This window comes from Taudactylus pleione, unplaced genomic scaffold, assembly GCF_031769625.1.
Source record: "Taudactylus pleione unplaced genomic scaffold, aTauple2 ptg000156l, whole genome shotgun sequence".
In the NCBI taxonomy this organism is placed as follows: Eukaryota; Metazoa; Chordata; class Amphibia; order Anura; family Myobatrachidae; genus Taudactylus; species Taudactylus pleione.
In genome coordinates this window covers 9,191,220-9,214,338 of record NW_028284558.1, presented here as the reverse complement: position 1 = coordinate 9,214,338, position 23,119 = coordinate 9,191,220, and the positions used below count along the sequence as shown (strand labels likewise).

The 23,119-nt window shown below is 42.0% G+C and overlaps 1 protein-coding gene across 8 annotated transcripts in view; it reads left to right on the top strand.

Moving 5' to 3' along the window:
* Positions 1-23,119, top strand: part of LOC148521634 (sodium channel protein type 2 subunit alpha-like) — a 147,935-nt gene that overhangs the window by 100,864 nt on the left and 23,952 nt on the right. For all 8 annotated transcript variants that reach the window (XM_088474844.1, XM_088474840.1, XM_088474838.1 and 5 more), the window contains exons 20-22: positions 7,079-7,201; positions 19,918-20,199; positions 22,249-22,302. In XM_088474844.1, the coding sequence (XP_088330970.1) occupies positions 7,079-7,201; positions 19,918-20,199; positions 22,249-22,302 (459 nt within the window). The remainder of the gene's footprint in view (positions 1-7,078; positions 7,202-19,917; positions 20,200-22,248; positions 22,303-23,119) is intronic.

Sequence of the window (23,119 nt, the reverse complement as noted above, 5' to 3'; positions counted from 1 at the left end):
AATAGGGAGCAATGATCTCTAGGATTGTTCTATTTATTTTGAAGTTTAAATGCTGGGTGCCTGAATGAAAAGGAATGCGCCTAAAATAACGTTGGAGGGGGATTTTGGCTGTCAGAATACCGGCACCGGAATCCTGACACCTGTCAGAATCCCGGTGCCGGCATCCAGACCGCCAGAAATCTCAAAAGTAAGTACCAAGGTTAGGGTTACACACTAGGGGGAGGTTAGGTTTAGGCACTGGGGAGAGGTTAGGGATAGGCACTGGAGAGGGAGGGTTAGGGTAGGGACAGGGAGAGGGTTAGGATAATGATCGACAAAGTGTCAGTATTCTAACCCTTTCTGGATGCCAGCATCGGGATTCTGACCACCTGGTTCCTGAGCGCCAGCATCCTGTACCCATCCAGAATTAAAACATTTCTCCTGAGATTGCTGTATCACACCTTAAACAAACTCTAGAAATAGCAGTCGATGAAGTGGCTTCAGGTACACATCACACTCCAAAGAGACTAAGATATCAACTGTGGCATTCTAAATAAACAAGATACCAACAGAAACTAACAGAAACTATCATGTAAAGCAGAACATCATACAAGTGACTTCCTCTAAACAAGATATCTACCAATCTTATCGTAAGTCTCTGGACACTGCCAAACAAACATATGTTCAAACTCACATCTGTGCTGAAGCTTCTAACCCAAAGCAACTTTTTTATTACATTTAAATCACTTCGTACCCCTCCACACCAAACCCGCCCGCCAGTGCACAAAATCTTGCTTAATAGTAAGATTGATAAGATCCAAAATGAAATGGTATGCCAGCAACCTGCTCAATTCCTTCCCTGATCCCTCTGGCACCTTCTCTTAATTTGATCCCACAAATGAAGATGAAGTATCTACACTATTTTCATCTTCCTCCTCTTGATCCTATACCCTCAAAAATCGGTAGAGCTTTATCTCCTGTACTCATCCCAACCTTAACTAAAATTTGTAATCTCTATCTCACTCTTTCAGTGAATCAATTTCTCTGAATCCACTTCCTCTTCGCTACCACTATCAGTTGGAGTACCGATAGGCTTAGTCTTAGGTCCTCTGCTTTTTAAATCTACACACCTCTCATAGCAAAGTTATCAGCTCCTTCCAGGACTGCCATCAAAAATGATAGGGCCGGTACTGACAAAATAGGCAGGGCCCCCCTCCCCGGAGGATGGGGGGCACAGGGCTGGGAAGGCTAGCTGGACTAGGGGGGCACAGGTCTGGGAATGCTGGCTGGACTAGGAAGGGCACAGGGCTGGGAAGGCTGGCTGGACTGTGGGGGGGCACAGGGCTATGTTGGCTGGACTAGGGGGACACAGGGCTGGGAATACTGGCTGGACTAGGGGAGGGCACAGGGCTGGAAAGATTGGCTGGACAAAAGGGGGACAGGACTGGGAAGGCTGACTGGACTAGGGGGGGCACAGGGCTGGAAAGAATGGCTGGACTAGGGGGGGCACAGGGCAGGAAAGGCTGGCTGGAGTAGAGGAGGAAAGGACAGGAAAAGGTGGCTGGACTGGGAATGGTGTGCAGGAAAGGCTGGCTTGCTGGACTGGGGATGAAGCGCAGGGAAGGTTGGCTGGACTATAAAGTGGGTGCAGGGAAGGGTCAGTTTGCTTACCTGGCAGCCAGTCAGGCATGGAGAAAACTGGGCCTGGATGTCAGCGTTGTGGATTGCATCGGCAGCCAGGGAGAAGAAACAGCGCCGGCATAATTTTAAATATGGTGTTGGCCGCGAGCCAATTACAGCTCGCAAACCGGCAGCCAATCAGGAGTGGACGTTGCTGATTGGCTGCTCACGAACCGGCAGCCAATCAGAAATGGGCGCTCCTGATTGGCTGCCATTCCACGAGCTCTAATTGGCTCGCAGCCGGCAACTTATTTGGAATGCTGCCTGCGCCGTTTCTCCTCCCTGGCTGCTGGTAAATTCATGATTGATCCACACCAGTGACATCCGGGCCCCCCCTCTCTCCGGGCCTGGGACTACAGGCCCGGCAGTCCCCCCCTGTTGGCAGCCCTGGCTCCTTCTGATTTCAATATCATCTATTCTCCCCAGATTTGCCACTAGTCCGCATCGCTATCTCTAATAGCTCTATTGCTGTTGATAACTCGACAATCAAATCCACCCCACAAGCTCACTGTCTAGATGTCATTCTTGACTATGAACTGTCCTTTGTTCCTCACATTCAATATTGTCATGTAAATGGTCCAAACATGGTCCAGTAGCTACAATCAAATCATAATGTTCCTCAAATGCTGACAACTCAAGATCTCCTAGACTTCTAGCATTTGGGAAAATTATTGACTATTGGGGTAAATTTACTAAAGTGAGAGTTTTTAGAATTGGAGATGTTGCTCATAGCAACCAATCAGATTCTAGCTGTTATTATTCGAAGGAGCTAGTTAAATGTTAAGTAGAATCTGATTGGTTGCTATGGGCAACATCTCCACTTCTAATAACTCTCACTTTGGTAAATATACCCCCTAGTCTCTTAATTTTTTCTTTCAATCTGTAATCAAGTCATTATTTTCTGTGTTTAACTAGAACAGAAGGATCTATATCTTATCTGACATAGTGTTCCCAATCCACAACACTGCTAACCTCCATGTCACGCTGGGAGGCGGTTTTCTGGAAGCTGAGGCCTGAGAATGCAGGAGGAAACGGAGGCGAGGGGCCTGAATGTACGACCTCCGCATCCACGGGTCTTGGTCGTTGGCGAGACCTAGTCAAAGGTGCGGAATCTAACCCACGAGATGGTGTTCGCCAGTGACCCCACCAATCGGGATATGGGCTTGAGCTGCACCTCGTAAGCAGGTCGCGGTCCTTTGACTAGGTGACCAAAGCCTGCGGGCAAAAGGAGAGACGAACACTCGTGGCCCAAAGGGTCTGTGCCAGTAAGGGGCACATAGGGACACTGTACTTGAGGTACAAGGAAGTGTGCACTGCGGACACACTCTACCGGGTTGCCGGTTAGAAAGAGTGCACCACAGTGCAATACTGTAACACGTAGGTAGGGACCACAGAGTCCAGTAACGAGGTGGGTAGTGGTACTGGAGCCAGCCAGAGATTACAACGCTGGAGAGGTGGGTACGTATAACTACACTCAGGCTGTGATGGTAAAGCACTGGTGAAATGGATAGTATACTGCACACAGGCAGCGGTGGTAACGCACTGGTGGAATGGAGGTATACTGCACACAGGCGAGGTGGTAACGCACTGATGAGATGAATGATATAGCTGCACACAGGCTGAGGTGGTAAAGCACTGGTGAGATGAATGATGTAGCTGTACACAGGCTGAGATGGTAAAGCACTGATGAGATGAATGAAATAGCTGCTCACAGGAATAGATCACTGGAAGCAAGGGAACCTGGAACGAGAGCCCACTAGTAACACTAGCAGCGACAATGGTTGTTCAGGCAACTACCTGATACACAGGAGCCGGATATATACCCCTGGAAGCCCACTGATTGGTCCACAGCGTCAGCTGACCGGCCAGACTGTCAGGGAAGGAAGGATAGTCAGAGAAGGAAGTGTCATGGCGGCGCCCATGACAGGAACTCTGATCCCCGTGCACCAGGCCGCCCGAGACACCAGCATCAGGGCAAATACTCAGCACCTCACACGTCGCCACACCAGCCGCCCGACTGCCCGGGAAGTCAGAGGAAGCCGGCGGGACGGTAAGGGACGGCCGATCCCCAGCTGAACTCTGACACTCCATGTGGGATGAACTATTTATCTTCAAGCTTATCCTTCCCATCACACCATGTTTAAAACTTCCTGCAGCCATCTCTGAAACCTCTCCTCTAGCATAGAACCTCACCCTTCATTTAGGTGCAGCTAAATCTTAGCTTAGCATTATACCATCATGAAATCCAGTCGAGTGATCGAGGGACGTGAATCCTTCCGTCATGTGCTAGGACCTTAGCCTTGCTTTTAGCTTCCTAGACTCTTGTCTGTTTTTTCACATGGCACTGGCAGTATTCCAGAGAACACAAACTTGGGTGTCCTCCTTCACCACACAGAATAAATAGGTATGACATCATCCATAAATTAATCCACTTATTCATTAATATTTCTTCATTACTCTGTTTTTGCTGTATACAGTAAATGCTCATCATTGTTACAGAACAAATTCTGAAATGAGGACATACTAATAATCTCAGTAGGAAAATTAGATAAATTAGGCCAAGCCCCCAATCATCACAGATCACACGTCCCTTTCCTACAAAACATGCACCTTTTTGATTTCAAAACTTCAACTGTCTCTTAAAAATCAGGACAGTTGGCAGGCATGGAACTATTTAATCAGCAGAGTTGTTCAGGTTTATTCTATGGACCATGAATACTCCAAGCCACTCTGCATTTCAGACGTTTCAATGCAGATTACTACTCTTAAGTCTTCTGAGTCTTCTTAGAGATTCCTTTGATGTTGGTTTCCTCTTCATGTTGGATTTTCGCTCAACAAATCTTATTGAAATCAACAGCAGTTAAGAGATAATTAATATTCATTAGCTATTTTCAGGAATTTGTAGAATTATTTCTCAGGTACAGTGCAAGGTGAGTGTTTTCTATTCTTAGCATTGCGTGACAGTATCTCACTGTAATTGTAATATTGAATGAATATATACAAAAAAAGCAAGTACATTTTACCTGGAAAAAAACAAGTTGCAATGCAAGGGATGCAATACTTTTTTTTTTGCATGCAGTTTAAATGCTAGTCACTTTTGCATGTAACCCACAAATGCTGACCAGCTTTATATTTATACTGCAAATTTAGATTTGCGTTTGGACACACCGCTCTCAATTCTAAATATCTTTGCACATTTTAAATCTGCACCACCTTGCAGTGCAACATAGTTTCACCGAGGTGCAAAGTTACTTGGTTGCTTTTGCATCCAACTCAGAATCATCCTCAATTTATCCAAAGCTGATTTTACACTGCATAGTCGATATATTGCGCTTTGTAAACAACTTATTCAATGTGTGCCTCTAATTGGGTCTCTTTTAGAAACTTGTTCTATAGTCAGGGTACTTTGATGATATACTGTATCTTGCGCTATTCACTCATTTAGCCCAGCCTATATGTAGGCTTTACACAACAATACCATAATTGCTGATAATGCACTGAAAGTGGGAGAGAAAAGCATCTGTGATAATAGCTGCAGCACTATGTAAGGACAACAATAAAACAGGAAAATTGGGCCTTTCATACAATTTGTTGTCTTCATAATCGATTGTGCAAAGTGAGCACCAGTATTTTGTGAAAGTTTCAATGCATAGTAGGCATGTCCTTAACCACAATAAACCCATTATATTATAGGCTATGGACACATCCATGGCTTAATTAAGCTTTTAGATAGGTAATACCTTCCCCAAGCAGCTCATATTTTATTTGTTAGAGTTTATAGAGAACATGTGACTCAATTAATTAAATCTGCAGTTACATTGAACGTTCCCTATATTATAATCAAATAGAGAAGTCAATGTGTTAATGAGTTCTGCTAAAACCTTGTGAACACTTTCTTTTTCAAGCTTCAAGTATTATCCATATTGCGTCATTGGGACCCTCCTACTCAGTATAATGGTAAATGTATTCCATTGTGTTTTGGTGGTCACAGTTCAGTGATTCAGCATACATGATCATGAATCATAAAGTAGTTACACAGGTAATAAGAGGGAAAAAAAGACACTTCTCTGGGTTCACTGTGCTTTGTGGTGGATTTAAGATAGATATATAAAAAACGTTTTAATTACACAGTAACTTTACTGACACTTCAGGGCCAATTCAATTTGGTGCAATATGCTGCTGAACATCCCGCGATGTTGGGCTATAAACCTTTTTGGACATTATGGTAGACTCAATATTGCAAGTTTTCCTTCACACCTCTATGGGGTATGAGGAAAAATTAGTGATGTTGATGGTCTCGATGTGCTGTTCCGAGATGGCACCTCATAGCCAATTGAATTGCACCCTTTGGGTCATGCATTTACATGTGAGGTTATAAATTTGCATACCCTTCTGTTTGAACATATTATACTTCATTAAATCTGCTAATACTACACACCATCACAGCACATTCCACAGCTTAACCTAGACACACCATTTTGATCATTTCAGAGCAGATTTCACTAACATCTCTGTGCATAGAAGTCCAAACTGCTTACCAGATGGGCATACTGCAATCTGTTCAGCAGACCCGGCCTTCTCAGGATGCCTGGTCAGCGCTGTACTTACCTGTGCTGCCAGACGTTATTGTCATTGTGCGCTCAGGGGGCAGGGCTGGCACAGGCCCGCCATATATCTGGCTCTAATAATTCGACCATCTGCATAAATGCCTAAATTTGACACAGATTGGATTATTTGATGACCACAACACAAACAGATAGCAGTGTGTGTCCAGATTTACAGTACCCCTAAATCTAAAAGTAAACGTGTCCAGGACAGGGCGGTATATCATTATATCTAGATCACAATTTGCACATTTTGCCCTTCTACACAAGGATAGAAGAATTTTCTACCCTTCAAAAGCAATAGAAAAGCATCATAAATATTAATCCTTTATTAATTAAACATGCTGTTGGTTCTGAACAGATTTCAGTCATATCTCTTTTGGTGATGGCCCTTCGGTACGATCAACTTGCCACTATAAAATCTCTAAGTACCTTGAGAGCACTGAGACCCCTACCTGCATTATTAAGATTTGAAGGCATCAGGGTAAGACTGCCTGATAGGTTGTCACACAGCACAGATGCACTTGTTTGCTTTCTTGCAGGTGTATGGTCAGGCTTCATTTTGCTATTTAACCAACTGGAGATTTGGTAAATTGTGAATGAGGGTAAGACTATGGGGACGTGTGTTCCATTGTGTCAACTGGTCTCTATCAATAGATAAAATGTCACTTTCTTTATTCTAACCAGCTTTACTTTTTGCAGTTAGTCTGCTGACATTGGAAGAACCAGGATGCATCATCACTACTGGAAAAACAAAGGATCCCTTCATGGATTGTGGCAGAGAAATTAGAATTGTTGCTTTTGTTTTTGTATAGGTCTCCCTTATTAGCTTAATAGCTAACGCCTTGGGATATTCAGAACTAGGGGCTATTAAGTCACTAAGAACATTAAGGGCATTGAGACCACTAAGAGCCCTCTCACGGTTTGAAGGGATGAGGGTAAGATGAATAAGGATTTTACTGCATGAGTAGAAACATGAATGTGTTATGTTATAAAGAATGAAAAATCTACGCCTTCCGATTGCTTTACTGATTATTTCAACTCTAAATTAAATGTATTTTCCTTAAATTCTTATGTCCAATGACAATAAATTGTCTTTGCTTACTGCACATGACCTACTGCACATGACCTAAATTCATGATTGAGAAACCACAGAGGCTTAGGGGTAAATTTACTAAGATGGGAGTTCTATTAAGAAGTGATGTTGCCCATAGCAACCAATCAGATTCTACTTCTCATTTATCTAGCACCTTCTAGAAGATAATACCTTGAATCTGATTGGTTGCTATGTCTATGTCTTAATAGAGCTCCCATCTTAGTAAATTTACCCCTTACGCTCTTTTGTCAAGTAAATACTGACTAAAAGTATTATACAGTTTGTGCCTAATCTTGCATTACCAATTACATAACCGATAAGGTCTGATTTGGAAAGGCAAATTGGTTGAACATCTTTTCTCATTGGTTACACAGCTGGTTTTCTTGCTTTGCAAAGTCGGTCATTAAACAACTTTAAAGCCTAAACAATAAAACAACATAAAAACCCTCCGATTTTTTACATACATGCAGGGGCGGATTAAGGTCTGTGGGGGCCCCTGGACAACAAACTTGTGGGGGCCCCTATATACCACAGTTTCTTGTCACCCTAGGAGCATTTTTTTTCCTTTTTATTCACCTCAGTAGTAATGCCCATCTTGCAATGCCCACTGTAGTAGTGCCCCTTTTGCAATGTCCCCAGTAGCAGTGCCCCTTATGCAGTGCCCCCAGTAATGGTCCCTCATATGCAGTGCCCACTGTAGTAGTCCCCCCTATGCAGTGCCACCTGTAGTAATGCCCCTTATGCAGTGCCCCCAGTAGTGGTCCCCCTATACAGTCCCCCAGTAGTGCCCCTTATATAGTGCTCCCAGACCCAGTAGTGGACCCCCCTATGCAGTGCCCCTTGTATAGTGCCCTCAGTAGTAGTCCCCCCTATGCATTTCCCCCAGTAGTAGCCCCCCTATACAGTGCCCCCATTAGTAGTCCCCCCTATACAGTGCCCCAGTAGTAGTCCCCCTATGCACTGACACTAGTAGCGCCCCCCTATGCAGTGCCCCCATGAAGCGGCCCCCTCTATGCAGTGCCCCCTGTAGCGGCCCCCCCTATGCAGTGCCCCCTGTAGCGGGCCCCCTATGCAGTGCCCCCTGTAATGGCCCCCCTATGCAGTGCCCTATGTAGCGGCCCCCCCTATGCAGTGCCCTTTGTAGTGCCCCCCCCTTATGCAGTGTCCCCTGCAACGCCCCCCCCTATGCAGTGCTCTCTGTAGCGGGCCCCCCTATGCAGTGTCCCTTACACACACACAAAAAAAAAATCACAATTTACCTGAATACCCACTCCTGACGCGACCGCCGCAGTCTGCTCCGAGTCCCAGCTCTTCTCCTTCACTATGGGAGAGACGTCAGTGTCACGACGTCTCTCCCAACACACACTGCGGGGGGAGCCGGAAGGTGGAGCTCATGAGTGAGCTCTAGCCGGCTCCCTCCGTTGTGCAGCAGCCAATGATAGTCTGTCTGACTCTCATCCGCTGCTGTAACAAACACACAGCTGCCGCCGGCGATTGAGTGTTTGTCACTGTGTAGTGTGGCCGCGCTCTCTGCGGTCTACACTACACTAGCGGCGGGGACACTAGCGGCAGGTGCAGACCGCCCCTGTTGCCCCCCCCCCCCCCCTTAATCCGGCCCTGCAGACATGTTCAATTCGCTGGATCCATCAGGATCTCCTATGCCTTCACAATGTACATATACAGTAACTCGTGCAGATATCCTGCATGTACATTGTTATAGACCATTAAGTAAGTGTGAAAATGCGGCACAAGTTAGGCCCAAGCAAGAACCAGTTTGTCTTTGAAAATTATTTCATGACATTATCGGTAATTAATGACAGTATAAATCAGTATATATAGCCAGTGTCATTACTACATCTGTAATTAGAGAAGACCAATTCGGTACCCAAAAATAAATGGGAATCAGCATGCTTCATCTAAAGCAGTTTTAATAACATTGGCTTAATCTGTTGTATGGATGTTATACAAGGCTTTCATTACTTATGTACACTTGAGAATCTACTCTAGAAAGTTTTTTTTAATGCTATTTAATTCTGTAATTTATGAATCCATGTGTTGTATTTTTACTCATTACTGAAAATCCAGTTCTGATGCTTGTACTGCAATTAGTCAATTTTATATGTTTATGGTGTATACTGTGTTCAGATATCATAGCAACCTAAATATAACACATAATGATTCAGTTAGAACTACATCCAAAAACATAATTGTTAATGTGTAGAATAGGATGTGAGTGAAATTTGTGTTGGTGGGGATGCAGTCAATATCCCGACCGCGGGGATTACCAGCGCTCAGAATCTCGTCGCCAGAATCCCGACACTTGTCAGAATCCCTTCGCCGGAATCCCGAAGGTAAGCAGTGGGGTTGGGGGGGAGGGTTTGGGATAGGCACTAAGGGGGGAGGGCTAGCTTTAGGATCATTGGAGTTCCACTATTAGGAGGTATCCCCACAGGTAGGAGCTGGTTGGTCCCCACCCCTGTATAGCATGTAGCACTTAGGTGCATCCAACCCTCCACAGACTCACCAAATGACAATGGTACCAGAACTCAGTTGCCTATTTAAAGTGCTGTCAGCAGGTGAGGCCTCATTCCATCCATTGTATTAAGGCCCTGATTCAGACCCACTCGCTGCCGCAGGCAGCTCGCAGGGTCTGTGGGCGTTTTTTTTTTTTGTTCTCCTGCTGCTCGTAGAGCTGTGGGAGACCTCCCACAGCTTGTGCGAGCGACCTGGACACCGTCTCGATTATCGCGGCCTTGCGACAAGACCCTGTGGTAGGGCTAGGCTTCCGCAAGGCCGAGTGGACGTCCTGCTCTAATAGAGCAGGAAGTCCACTACTGACATCAGTAGTGATGTCAGTAGGTCCTCCCACAAATGCCACGCGTTACTAAGGGAACGCCTGCGTTTGTGCAGCCACCCCCCCTACCCGCCTACAAAACGGGGAGAGCTGTCACTCACCATCGACAGCCACCCCGTCTTATAGCGAGTCCCGTAGCGACTGAAGTTCAGTTGCTCGGCGGGGCTCGCGCATGCGCACACCGGACACGGCGCATGCACAGTGGCCAGCCATCGAGCCGCTTGCGAACGCTGTGCACTCGCGAGCGGCTCTGAATCAGGCCCAAAGTGTATTAGGTCCAGGGTGTTCAAAAAACACGGCACCATTGCATTAGCAAGGACTTCTGTCCAAACTAGACACATTCTATGAAACACCAATTCTTCGGTCATATGTAGACACTTCCTGTAATTTTTAAGGGGTTCACTGGTCCTGTAGTGATATAAAACTTTTTACCCTCTAGCCACAACAGTAGAGGTTTCCTATCCTGAGTAGAGGAACTGAAGAAGAATATTAATAGCCCATGGCACAGGGCAGCCTTCCTTAGAAGTTGGAGGACACAACAACCTTAAGAGACATCTGCAAATTCCACTTGCAGGGTCCTTTCCTTTCTGAATATCATTGGGGAATTGGGCTACTTGATCCCTGATCAATTGGTTAAATACTGAACAGATGTGTCCTTATACATCTAGCCTCAATAAGCACGACTGGCGTGAGTAAGCCACCAAGTCCCATGCTGCTCTGCTAGCGTTGATGTCTTTTTTTTTCTGAAAATGCGTCTAAGGGCTGTATTCAATTGCCAGTGAAAAGCCGTTCTTGGCGAAAAGTTTTCGTCGATGACGTAATTTCACCTGTCGGAACCTTTCCGCTGTATTCAATTGCAAAGACTTTTCGCCGGTGCGAAAAGTCTGGGCCTTGTAACCAGCGGAAAAGAATTGCCTGTGAATGGATACAGAAAAAGTGCAGAATTGGGGGTTTGGGGTGCAAAGTTGTGGGAACACACCTGCAGTCTTGAGACAGTCCCCCAAAGGTAAACTGCATCAAAATAAGTTTAAAAAATACTTTACAACACCCCAAAAAAGTACTTTCGTTTTGGAGGCGAAAAAAAACAAAATTGGAGGACAAAATGAAAAACTAGCTAAATCGACTCCAGGGGGTCCCCCAAGTATGCCCAAGCTGTTTTTTGTTTTGATTGCAGGTGTTTGCTGAAGGTGCGTATTTTAAGTTTTTTTTTACAAAACGCACTTTAGCAAATTTAAACAATGCTTGCACCCATTTTCATGTACCCCAAATTTGCTGGGACTACTTATTTTTGGTAAAAAAATTAGTAAAATGCTATTCTTCACCACTTGGGCAATGACGCAAAATAGCACCAATTGAGACCATTTAAGCACCCCAAATAACTTCAGCAGGGCTATTCGGGGGTATCCATAGTGATCCCCCATGTCAGTGCATCTTTTGGGAGGTGTCAGGGTGATTTCCCAAAATCTGAGGACTTTTCACCTATTTGAGTTTCGCTGGGACGCGTTTTTGCGTCCTTTGGAATTGAATAGGGTGATTCGGGGTGACTAGCGCGATACTTTTCCGGAGACAAAACAAGCAATGACGGCGAAAACACTGACAGGCGAAAAGTCCGGGACTTTTCACCGACAATTGAATACGGCCCTAAGTCGCAATGCGATGTGCTGATTATTTTGAATCTGTGAACCACAACGGAACTTCAAATGAAAAAGCTGATATATTGTAGCACTTTGTATACAAATTCAGAGACTTAGTCGCACACAAATATACAAATGTTGCCTATCAAATTAATGAGCACAGTCTGCTGGTGCGTTCTAGTCCCATTGCATTGCGACTTAGATGCATTTTCAGCAAAAAAGATGCCTGGCGCTAGCAGAGTCTCACGGAACCGAGGCACACCAAGAGGGGCTTTTTAGCACATCTGCAGCAAAGATGTATAAAGACACATCTGTAGACCTCTGAATAATATAACCAATATCCAGAAACAATGTAAAAGAAAATCATTAAAATATACATATACTAGTTTAAAAGGTTTTAAGAAATGAAAACACTCGAACCATAGGCAACATATAAATATTTAATAAAAGTAAACAAGAGTTAAACTAAAATTGAACAGTATTTTATATTAAATAAATTAATATTAGAGCACAGGATGTTCATGTACAACAACTATATATATATATATATATATATATATATATATATATAGTTTTCAGGGAACATTAATAATTGTAATTATCATTTGGCTTGAAATGTGGTTATAACAGTGCAGTGAAGATCTGTACACTGTTGGTACAATGTGACATAGCAAATGAGAAAGAACAGCAGTACCTGCTGGCAAGTCTTCTTTTACGCTTGATGCACTTGCCACGCTGCCAGTCAGGAGACTTGCCAACTCTTCCGAGCGCCGGGAGCGCCACTTGATATTTGAGAGCCTCCCGGTCTTTCTGGGAAAGTAGACAAGCATGCCCTGGACCTATGGGCACCCTGCTCCCATGATAAATATGCCACTGCTGCCGAGTCTGCGGTAACTGGGAACTAAATGATGAAAGTTCAAGGAGTTTATTTATTAAACATCAGGTTCTGAAACCAGGCGCTTCCGATCATGTTTATGCCCGAAATGTAAAAGTGCAAAGCTTCTACTAGCCGTGTTTTGCTAGTAAAATCATTGCCTTTTTAAATTTTCGACATAAACATTGTTTAATAAATAAACCCTCAAGAGTGGATTTGGGTCATTGTTAAAAAAATCAAGTTTACTGGCTTTAATTATCAGACCACCTATAACATCACTCATTGTAAAAAGAAATGTAAATAGGCCAGATCATTACCCATTACAAAATTCCTTAAGACCAAATATACTGAACATGGCAATCCCTGTAACATAACTGCTAGAGGTATATTTACTAAAGTGCAGGTTTATGGAAGTGGAGATGTTGTCCATAGCAACCAATCAGATTCTACTTATCATTTATCTAGCACCTTCTATTCTAGAATCTAGAATATTATAGCTAGAATCTGATTTGTTGCTAAGGGCAACATCTCCACTATAAACTGGCACTTTAGTAAATATACCTCTAGCAGTTATATAAACCTGCACTTTATTAAATATACCCCTTAGTATTATATTCAAATGTACTGTTTATCATAATCAATAACTAAAATTAACAATAATCTCATCTGAGTAACCCTTGTCCGAAATGTGTCTTTAATTGAATGGAAGAATTTAGGGGAATTAAACTAATCTAGTTTACTAGAAATTGTCATTTTTAGAATTTGCACTATGACATAATAGATATTACGGTCCAAATGTAATAGGGTGTCAGTTTTGGTAAACTGCGAGTTTTGTGCTAAACTCGCTATTTTTTACAACTCTCCAATGTAATAGTGTCAGTTCACTAAAGTCGCATTTTTCAGAGTTACTAAAAATCCCCATTCTCAACCTCACATCCAGATGTTTTCACATTGAAAACAATCAACTCGCCCAATGTAATAGGGTGTCTGTTTTAGACTCGCAAAGAAAAGATAACCAAAAATCCCCAAATAATAGACCTGCTTCAGGATAGCAAGTACATCCTGAGCAGGTCAGATTAACACAGAAACATGCACATATCCATGAGATACGTGCATGTTTCTGTGTGTACTTATGTAAAAGGTTTTAATTTGAAAAAAAAAATGACGTGCACTCCCTCCCCAAAAGCATAACCAGCCCTGGGCTTTATAAAGCCTGTCCTGGTTCTAAAAATACAGGGTCCAAACTGCGTAGGGGGCCCCTGTATATTAAGAACCAGCTCAGGGCTTTGTTGAGCTGGTTCTGGAAAATCAGGGGACAAAACAAGTAGGGGTCCCCTGAAAATTCCAAAACCAGCACCAAACTCTTTCTAGCGGGGGGATAATGCAACAGCCAGGGAAAACCTTTCACCGGTTTCCCCGGCCAAAGCATTACCCCTGACCACGAGTCAGCCCAGGTCGGGGATCCCTGGGGAGTTGGGGACCCCACCAATAATGGGGTCCCCCTCTCCAGGGCACCCCAGGGGGATAGTCCGGGGCTATCCCCGGCACCCTAGGGCGGTGGGTGCCGGGTTGGGTGCCGGGTTGATAGTGTTAGTGTTTTGTGTAAAATAATGGGTAATATATTGTCTTTAGTTGTAGAACCACAAGTACCAGCAAGCCTCCCTGCATGCTGGTATTTGGAGAACCACAAATGCCAGCATGTGGGGCATTTGGGCCTGCTGGCACTTGTAGTTCTACAACTAAAGAAATACGTAAAAAAACAAACACACACCGTGAATGTAAAATTTTAATAAAACATACCTGCACACTCACACTCACACATACTCACCTAGTATCCGAAGTAATCCATAGGGGTACCTGAAATAAAAATCCAAACTCACCTCTCCTACAGTATGTGTAGATCACATACCTTTGCTCCTTCGCGTAAATGACCGGGTGCCCTGCCATTGAAGGAGCTGCCAGCCAATCAGCGGGCATCTCCGTCGGAGCAGCTCCCTGATTGGCTGAATGCGGTCAGCCTGTGTTCCGCATAGACTTCTATTTACGCAGAGCAAAGGTATGTGTACACACATACCTTTGCTCGGTCCGACATGGATCGTTTTATTTTCGGTTTGTTATTTTATCCCTTTGGATGCCTATGGATGGTGAGTATGGATTTTTATTTCAGGTACCCCTGGCTGTGGCATTATCCCCCCGCTAGAAATAGTTCAGTGCTGGTTTTGGAATTTTCAGGGGACCCCTACTCGTTTTGTCCCCTGATTTTCCAGAACCAGGACCAGCTCAACTAAGTCCTCTGCTGGTTCTTAAAATACAGGGGTCCCCTACGCATTTTAGCCCCTGTATTTTTAGAACCAGGACAGGTTTTATAATGCCCGGGGCTGGTTATGCTTTTGGGTAGGGGGTGCACGCAATTTTTATTTAAAACATACAGAAGCTATCACGGATCTCACTGATCTGTGATGGCTTCTCTAAAACTCGCACCTTTTAATGCTACTCGCATTAAAAGGTGTCAGTTTACATAGTTCTAAACCCGCATATGTAGTAGCCTCGAGCTGAAAAGTTCGCAGGCTATTGAATTTGCGAGTTTCAGTACAAACTTTTTAAAAGTGCGAGAAAGTGCGAGTTTGTACTGTTACTAAAACTGACTACCAATTACATTTGGCCCTACATGTCTTTATTGATAGGGTAAACCTGTTATTTGCCATGCTGACATAGATTCGTATTCATGGCTTTGCTATATTTCTGACTGTAAGTGTTTTGGATAAACTAGCTGTTCATTAGAACTCAGATATCCAGCACCATGGTAACTAAGCTACAGTACAGCTAATATGACTTATTTCTCTACTTAATGGTTTAGAAATAAGTATATTTTTCACCCAGCAACAAAACTCGAACGCTCTTGAAATTCCAGGAACTTCAGCGTTAGAATAATAAGATTTCTCTGCATTGTCAGGATTCAGAAAAACTAATCCAATTATTTATGTATCTTACAAACAACAATATAGAGGGCTATTTTAATAAAGGGAATTAAGTGGCACATTCCCTGGGGCCAGCAGGATAATGGACCCACCAATAGGCTTTCGATCTCTTCGGTGGTCGCCTTAAAATTATATCTTGACTGTCATTAAAAGACCTAGATTGTCCATAAATGCAACCAAGGCCAGTTTATACAGTATGTCATTGAAGCATTAAAGGATAAAGGGATAAAATAAGATATAAAACTCAAAAACTGTCTGTGGCTATTCATTAGCCTGCATGTTTACATCAGCTTCTAGGTTGCCTCATTGCACTGGTTCTCTAGACCTGGGTCTATTATTTTAATATAGCATCGGTTATAAATGTCTTCAAATGGGCAAAAATCATGCAAATGTGAATTATAAAGTAAAAGTATATAGTTAAGGTTTTCTCCACTATAGCTAAACTTTCCCTCCAATCCACTCTTTTCGAGGGTTGGGTACGGCATGCCGTCGCTCAGGATCCCATCGGTCAGAATCCCAACGCCGGCATCCCGACAGGGTTAGGATACCGACACTTGTCGGTAAGTATCCTAACCCTATCCCTAAACATAACCCTCCCCCCTAGTGCCTAAGCCTAACCCTCCCCCTAGTGCCTAACCTTAAACCCACTACTTACCTTCGGGATGCTGGCAGTCGGGATACTAGCACCGGCATTCTGACTGGTGTCGGGATTCCAGTGCCGCCATTCTGAGCGCGGGCACACCGACCACCAGGATTTAAACTACATCCCCTTTTCTAATAAGTGTTTAAGGATAACGCCATCCATAAGTGAAAATTCAGTTCTGGTTGGTTTTTCAAAGGGAAACAATAATTGTAAAAATTATGTGAGGTTATGTGTTGATGCTCGAGAAAGTTCCCCAGTCGCTGTTGCTGTCCGGCAATGTGGGATTTATCATATCGGCAGTATGTTATACATCAACAACACCCTGCCAGCAAGAGTGACCAGAGCATTGACGGACCATGGCAGGCTGAGAAACCCACTGGATTCAGTTTTGTGTGCAGTTATCCAAGTACTGTCTCACTGGAGAGATCTAGGCCTAGTGACCAGATATCCACTGCCAGTGATTACAGTATGAATCACTGTCTGCTATCATAGTACAGTAGACATCATCTGCCCATGCAGTATCACATGTTCTCTATTCTGACTGGTCTACTATACAGTAATTATTGTCACTCACTGCAACCAACCTACTTTTGTAAACTTAGTGAATACATAAAAAAAAACAATACAGTACAAGTGTAATGATCATTGTTGTACAAGCTTCAGAAATTAATCTTATATGAAAATTTAATTCAAGTAACTGATGACAGATGAAATAGACATATGGTCATATTAATTTGCATGTTGAAAAATAAAAGTGAACATATCACGGCATGACACAATTGCCTATTGATGCTGCTGTGCTCACACTATCCTTATACCAATGCATGCATCACACTTTAACTGCTATACTAAATCAAAGGTTATTTAACGTAGAACCTGCTAATATATATATATATATATATATATATAGTTTCAAAAAATTAAAACAGCTTTGGGGTCATTTACAACAGAGCAGCATAAACTGCCTTCTGTCTTTCATGTGGCTGCTTTCCAGTTCTCTGCCTGTATTGTCACCTTTACTTTATGAGTTTTATGAGCCATGATAACTGTAGTCGGGGGCACGCAGCACTATCTCAAATGGGTACAGGATGTGGGATGCACACGTGCTGGGTCAACGTACGGGTACTCCTGGGTCAACGCATGCTCTGATCGGTATGTTTGCAGTGGGCCCCCCTACCTTTTGCCGGTGGTGCAATCTTTTCTGTGATATATTTAGAAGGATGGAACCAGTGCAGGTGATAGTAAAGACTCTGGCACATTGCCTTTTCTAGTACCACATAGTGTGATGTGTAATTCTGCACTGCATCACTCTGTTGTAAAACACCTCCTCTGTTGATTTGATAGTATGTTATGCATTGTTATTATGTTGGGTTGCAGATGTCACATACAGTATACATGTGCTGTTTGCAGAGCTTTAGTCAGTGACTCCATAAACAGCAATACCAACAGTGACACCTGCAGGCTATTGGAATTTGATGCTTATTACAATGATTTACTAAAATTTTATATAGGTATGGTTCTCCTTTAAAAAAAAATCCAGTAAACAATGTTGTAGATTAATTTTTTCTGTATTTTCGATTGTAAATTGTATGCCAGAAAGCAAACATACCTATAAATCTCATTAAAAATAAACAGCGATGACTTCATTATTCAAAGCTACTGTTGTCTCAGGAGACCTGTCTAGAAAGATCCATTAATTATTTGATTTCTAATTGTTTAATCAGGCTAACTGTTCTTTATAATATTGCGTGCTCTCCTTTTTCCTAGTGATTAATTAATTGCTCTGAACACAGTTTAATCATTTTATAAATCCAGCAACTGTGTTTCATTAAAACGAATAACATTCACAAATATGTTTGCAGACATTTCAAGTAATGACAGAGACAAACGTTTTTAATAGCAAGCCTGAGACTGGTCACCAACAAAGGACAGATCAAGCTGGTCAGCCTTGTACACACACAGTGTATGGTAAACAAATATATACTGATACTGATCGTCATTCAGGTTGAATAGATAAAAGGAGAATCTATGCCATTCAGGTAGCCAATGACCGCTCACAGTGGCAGATGTAGTCAACTGTTGACTGGATTAATATGTATGATAGCAGATCTTTTTATTTTGTGTCCACACAGACAACAATTTCTGCTGATTTTGGTCTAAAACAATCAAAGTAGTCCTCAAATATCTGGCATAAATGTCTGTTACGGTAACATTTAACATTTTTAGTGTATAACAAGGGAACATTCAATGTCAAGCACCTAAAAAGAGTTTTCCACTTGAGATGACCTTTTAGTTTATTGTGCTCTACTTGCCCTGCTAAAACATTGACTTAATAGTTTTATTTATTTCTTCTTTCTGTGCTTTTCAACCAGATCTATATGTAATTAGTCAAGGTCATTTATTTTTTTATGTCTTTGTGTATAATTGTACCCAATGCAATGAGCACAGAAGAGTTTTGTAGTAATCCAGGATAACACTGGTACAATGTTTTCAGAAGGTGGAGAACCTCTAGAGCGTTTGTCATAATGTGGGGACCTTTACATGCATATTTGTGAATGTTACAAGACACAGATAAAATTGTACTATGTTGTAACACTGACTTTCCTCTTAATAAAGAGGTTACAATAATTTTGAGGACCTCATAAGTTGATTAAGTGCTACAATTAAATGGGGTGGTGGGTAAAACTAAGATGAACAGTGGGCTACTATATGAAACAGCAACATGTAACATATAATACATGGAACTCAAGTAATATTATAATTAGAGATGTGCGGTTTGATTCTCCAGAAATCTGAATCCACACGAATTTCGTGAATCTGGACAGATCTGAGTCGCGGTTCTCATCTCCTGAGGAGATCCGGACAAATCCAAGTCGCGGTGTTGATCTTCCCGTGATTCGGAATTCGAATTTTACAGTAAATCCAATTTTCTGGTTTTGGATTGCAAAAATTACATGATTTTAACTGTTTTTAAAAAACTTTAAAAAAAAAACCCCAAGACACAAAGTTAAATCCAGATTCAAAATCAAAACACGGAGGTCAGCGCACATCTCTAATTATAACCTGGTCTGAAGCTAGAATTAATAAGCTTATACAACTATATATTTTTTTTATGTAATGCATGTCCATCACAATCCCAATGGCTGGCTGGAGCATGTGCAACTATTTGGATGATGATGTTACAGTATTAAGAACATTTTTAATGAAAACTGTATTTCATGTTCTTCTGTATTTTATTAATTTACTTATTCATCCACCATTTATTATTTCTCCAATATGTTTTCTGTCTTATTTTTTTGACTTGTGTTGCATTTATTTAATTTATTTAACCAGTTATCTCTTTTTTTTTCTGCAGTTTACATTTCTGTGCGTCCATCTTTCCACTATCAGGTCTTTATTTTTTTTATATTGCTATAATTTCTCTTTTTTTTTTTTTGTTTGTGATGTGAATTTTCTTCCAACACAATCCATCTGTTTAGATTTGTTTTAGTTTTTTTCCTGTGTGTCACACCAAGCCACAGAATCTCTTCTGCCAGAAATGACTTTTTGTATTTTCCTCCAACTTCTCATACTAGGTGGTTGTAAATGCATTGATCGGAGCCATTCCTTCCATTATGAACGTGCTGCTGGTTTGTCTTATATTCTGGTTGATTTTCAGCATTATGGGCGTGAATCTTTTTGCGGGAAAGTATTATCACTGTGTTAATACTACCACTGAAAAAATGTTCCTCGAAACTGAAGTTAATAACAAAACAGAATGTTTGCAGCTTCAAAAGGCAAATGAAAGTGCTCGATGGAAAAATGTAAAAGTGAATTTTGATAACGTGGGTGCAGGGTATCTTGCATTACTTCAAGTGGTAAGTTAAGTCAGTATGGTGCTTTGTCCCAATACAATACACAATTTAAGCAGTTGTTAATATTGTTTTTTGTTGTTTTTTAATATATAAAACACAATTAAAATGAGGATTGTTGTATAGTTATACAGGTTGAGTCTCCCATTCCAAAATGCTTGGGACCAGGGATATTTTGGATATCGGAATATTCCGTATTTTGGAATATATGCATATTATAATGAAATGTCTTGGGAATGGATCCCAAATATACACACATAATGCATTTATGTGTTATATACACACAGCCTGTAGGTCATTTTATACAATATTTTTTATCATTTTGCGCATCAAAAAAAGTTTGTGTCCATACATGAAATTAATTTATGTTTCACATACACCTTATACACACAGCCTGAAGGTTATTTTATACAATATTTTTAATAATTTGTGCCTTAGACAAAGTTTATGTACATTAAACCATCAAAAATCAAAGGTTTCATTATCTCAGTCATGCTGAAAATATTCCATATTTCGGAATATTCCATATTTCGGAATTTTTGGATATGGGAGACTCAACCTGTATTATATTATTGGATACATTTACTAAAGCCTCTGAAAAGGAAAGTGAGGGAGATACGTATAGCATCCAACCATATTCTAGATAATATTTGCTAGAATATACTATATAAATAGTATATAAATAATAGCTAGAATCTGGTTGGGCGATACATGGAATATATCCACTTTTCCTTTTTATATGTTTAAGTAAATCTGCCACTTAAAATTTATGTATTTTCCTGCTGTAACTGAATCGTTTCCTAAATTTAACCATAGGTCATAGGTCATACAGTGGGTAACAGAAGCACGCATACCCGTTTTCATTGAAAATGGGGCACAAGGCTTTTTACCTCGCTAAACCTCACCCCCAATTTAATATGCTGGGTACACAGTGTCCGATATATTGGCCGATCAATTGATTGCATAAATTATAAATGTGTGCATAAATGATCCACTGCGGTGCCATATGTAGCCTGAGCTCTCACTGCGTACCGGAAGGTTAGCAATTTGTGAGAAAGGTCTCACCTTGTGCAACTGTACGTGAGGCTGCAATGGTACTCGATGTTACCAATGGTTTTGCAGTCTTGCTAAGTATTATGGATGTGTGTAAGGTAAAGTGGGAGTCCTTATGTTGTGCTGCGACGGCATACTGATCGCAGTGGATTAGAATATGATTGCAGTGAAACTGCCTGCGTAATCGCTATTGCAATCGCATCTGCGATCCTTGCTGAATCAGGCCCTATATTTTGAAAGAGGGGGACTCCCCTCTTTCGTATGTGAGCAACCCCACATGTACATGTGTACTTATCGGTGTATTAGGGCTCATTATGCCCTCTTCCACAAATACGGAAAACGTCTATACTGGTCTTGTGAGTTGATGTTATCATCTCACAAGACCAGTATTTCTGCAGCGCGTGGAAGCGAAGCACAGTGACTGACTCACACAGTCCCGGTGATTCCCCTCCTTCCCCTACCCCGTCTGCCTTCCCGTCGGCCACTGCCCGGAACCCGCAGAGTTTTAATAAAGGATAACGTTGTTGTTGTTTTTTTTTAAAGTCTGTACAGTGCAGTGGGTTGGTTGCTGCGCACTATATAGTTATGCCGGTGAGGGAGATGTACTAATCCTTTGTGAGAGATAAATTGGAGAGAGATAAAGTACCAATCAATCAGCTCCTAATTGACACTTTACAGGCTGTGTTTGAAAAATGACAGGAGCTGATTGGTTGGTACTTTATCTCTCTCCTCTTTATCTGTCTTTAAGGCTTAGTACATCTACCCCATAATGTTATAGAGGAATTGGAACATTATGTAAACAGTTTAGCATTTCAAACTTCAACATAAATTCTATTGTCAGATATGTTCATAACTAGACATATACAGTATTAGTATTGAAAGTAGTTTTATCTGTATATGAAATAATCTTGTGAGTTAGAATAAATATGTACAAACAAGAATCTTCTATACAGTTTCATCATTTAATAATGCATTTGAATCTAAGTATTATTTTTTTTACAGGCCACATTTAAAGGATGGATGGATATAATGTATGCTGCAGTTGATTCACGAAGGGTTGGTATAAATTATGAATGCTTTCTGTTTGTGCGAGGCCAGTTTACATTTTAACTGCTAGTAGTGTAACTCTTCACCCACACTACCACAATGTATCCACTTATTACAATGATATGACTTGTTTGGTTGCCAGCTGCAGTAAAAGCAGCTAAGAAACCTGCTAGACTGAAGCACAAAACTATAGAGACTTTAATTAAAATGTTTCATAAGCGGAGCTGTCTGCTGACATATTTTTTATAGAATGATCTATCAGACCAATGTCAGTTGGTAGTGCAACAGGCAAGGAAAGCGATACAATCACCTAAAAAATGAAACTAGTTCTTGTTGATCCAAGTGAGTCATGTTTGTACTAGATTAATAAGTATACCGAAATCTATTTATTATAATTTATTACCAGTTATTTATGTAGCCCACACATGTTCCGCAGCACTTCACAGAGACTATTTGGCCATTCATATTGGAGCTTACAATCTATGGGGGTCATTCTGACCCACTCGCGAGCGGCAGTACGCTTGCAAGTGGGTCGATGTTCCCCACTGCGCATGCGCACGACGGAGGGAGCTCCGTCATGCGCATGCGCGAGACCCGGCGAGCGACGGGCTTTCCATCGCTCGGGGTCTCGCACCAAAGGGGGCGTGCTGTTGATGTTGATTGACAGCACGCCCCCTTTGGTGGGCGTGCCTGCCAGACGGAGGCTTTCCCATGGGAACGCCTACCGTCTGAAGCCGGCCCCACTGACATCACTAGTGATGTCAGTGGGAGTGATTTTGGCTCTGATAGAGCCAAAATCACTCCTGGCCTTGCGGCTGGGAAACCC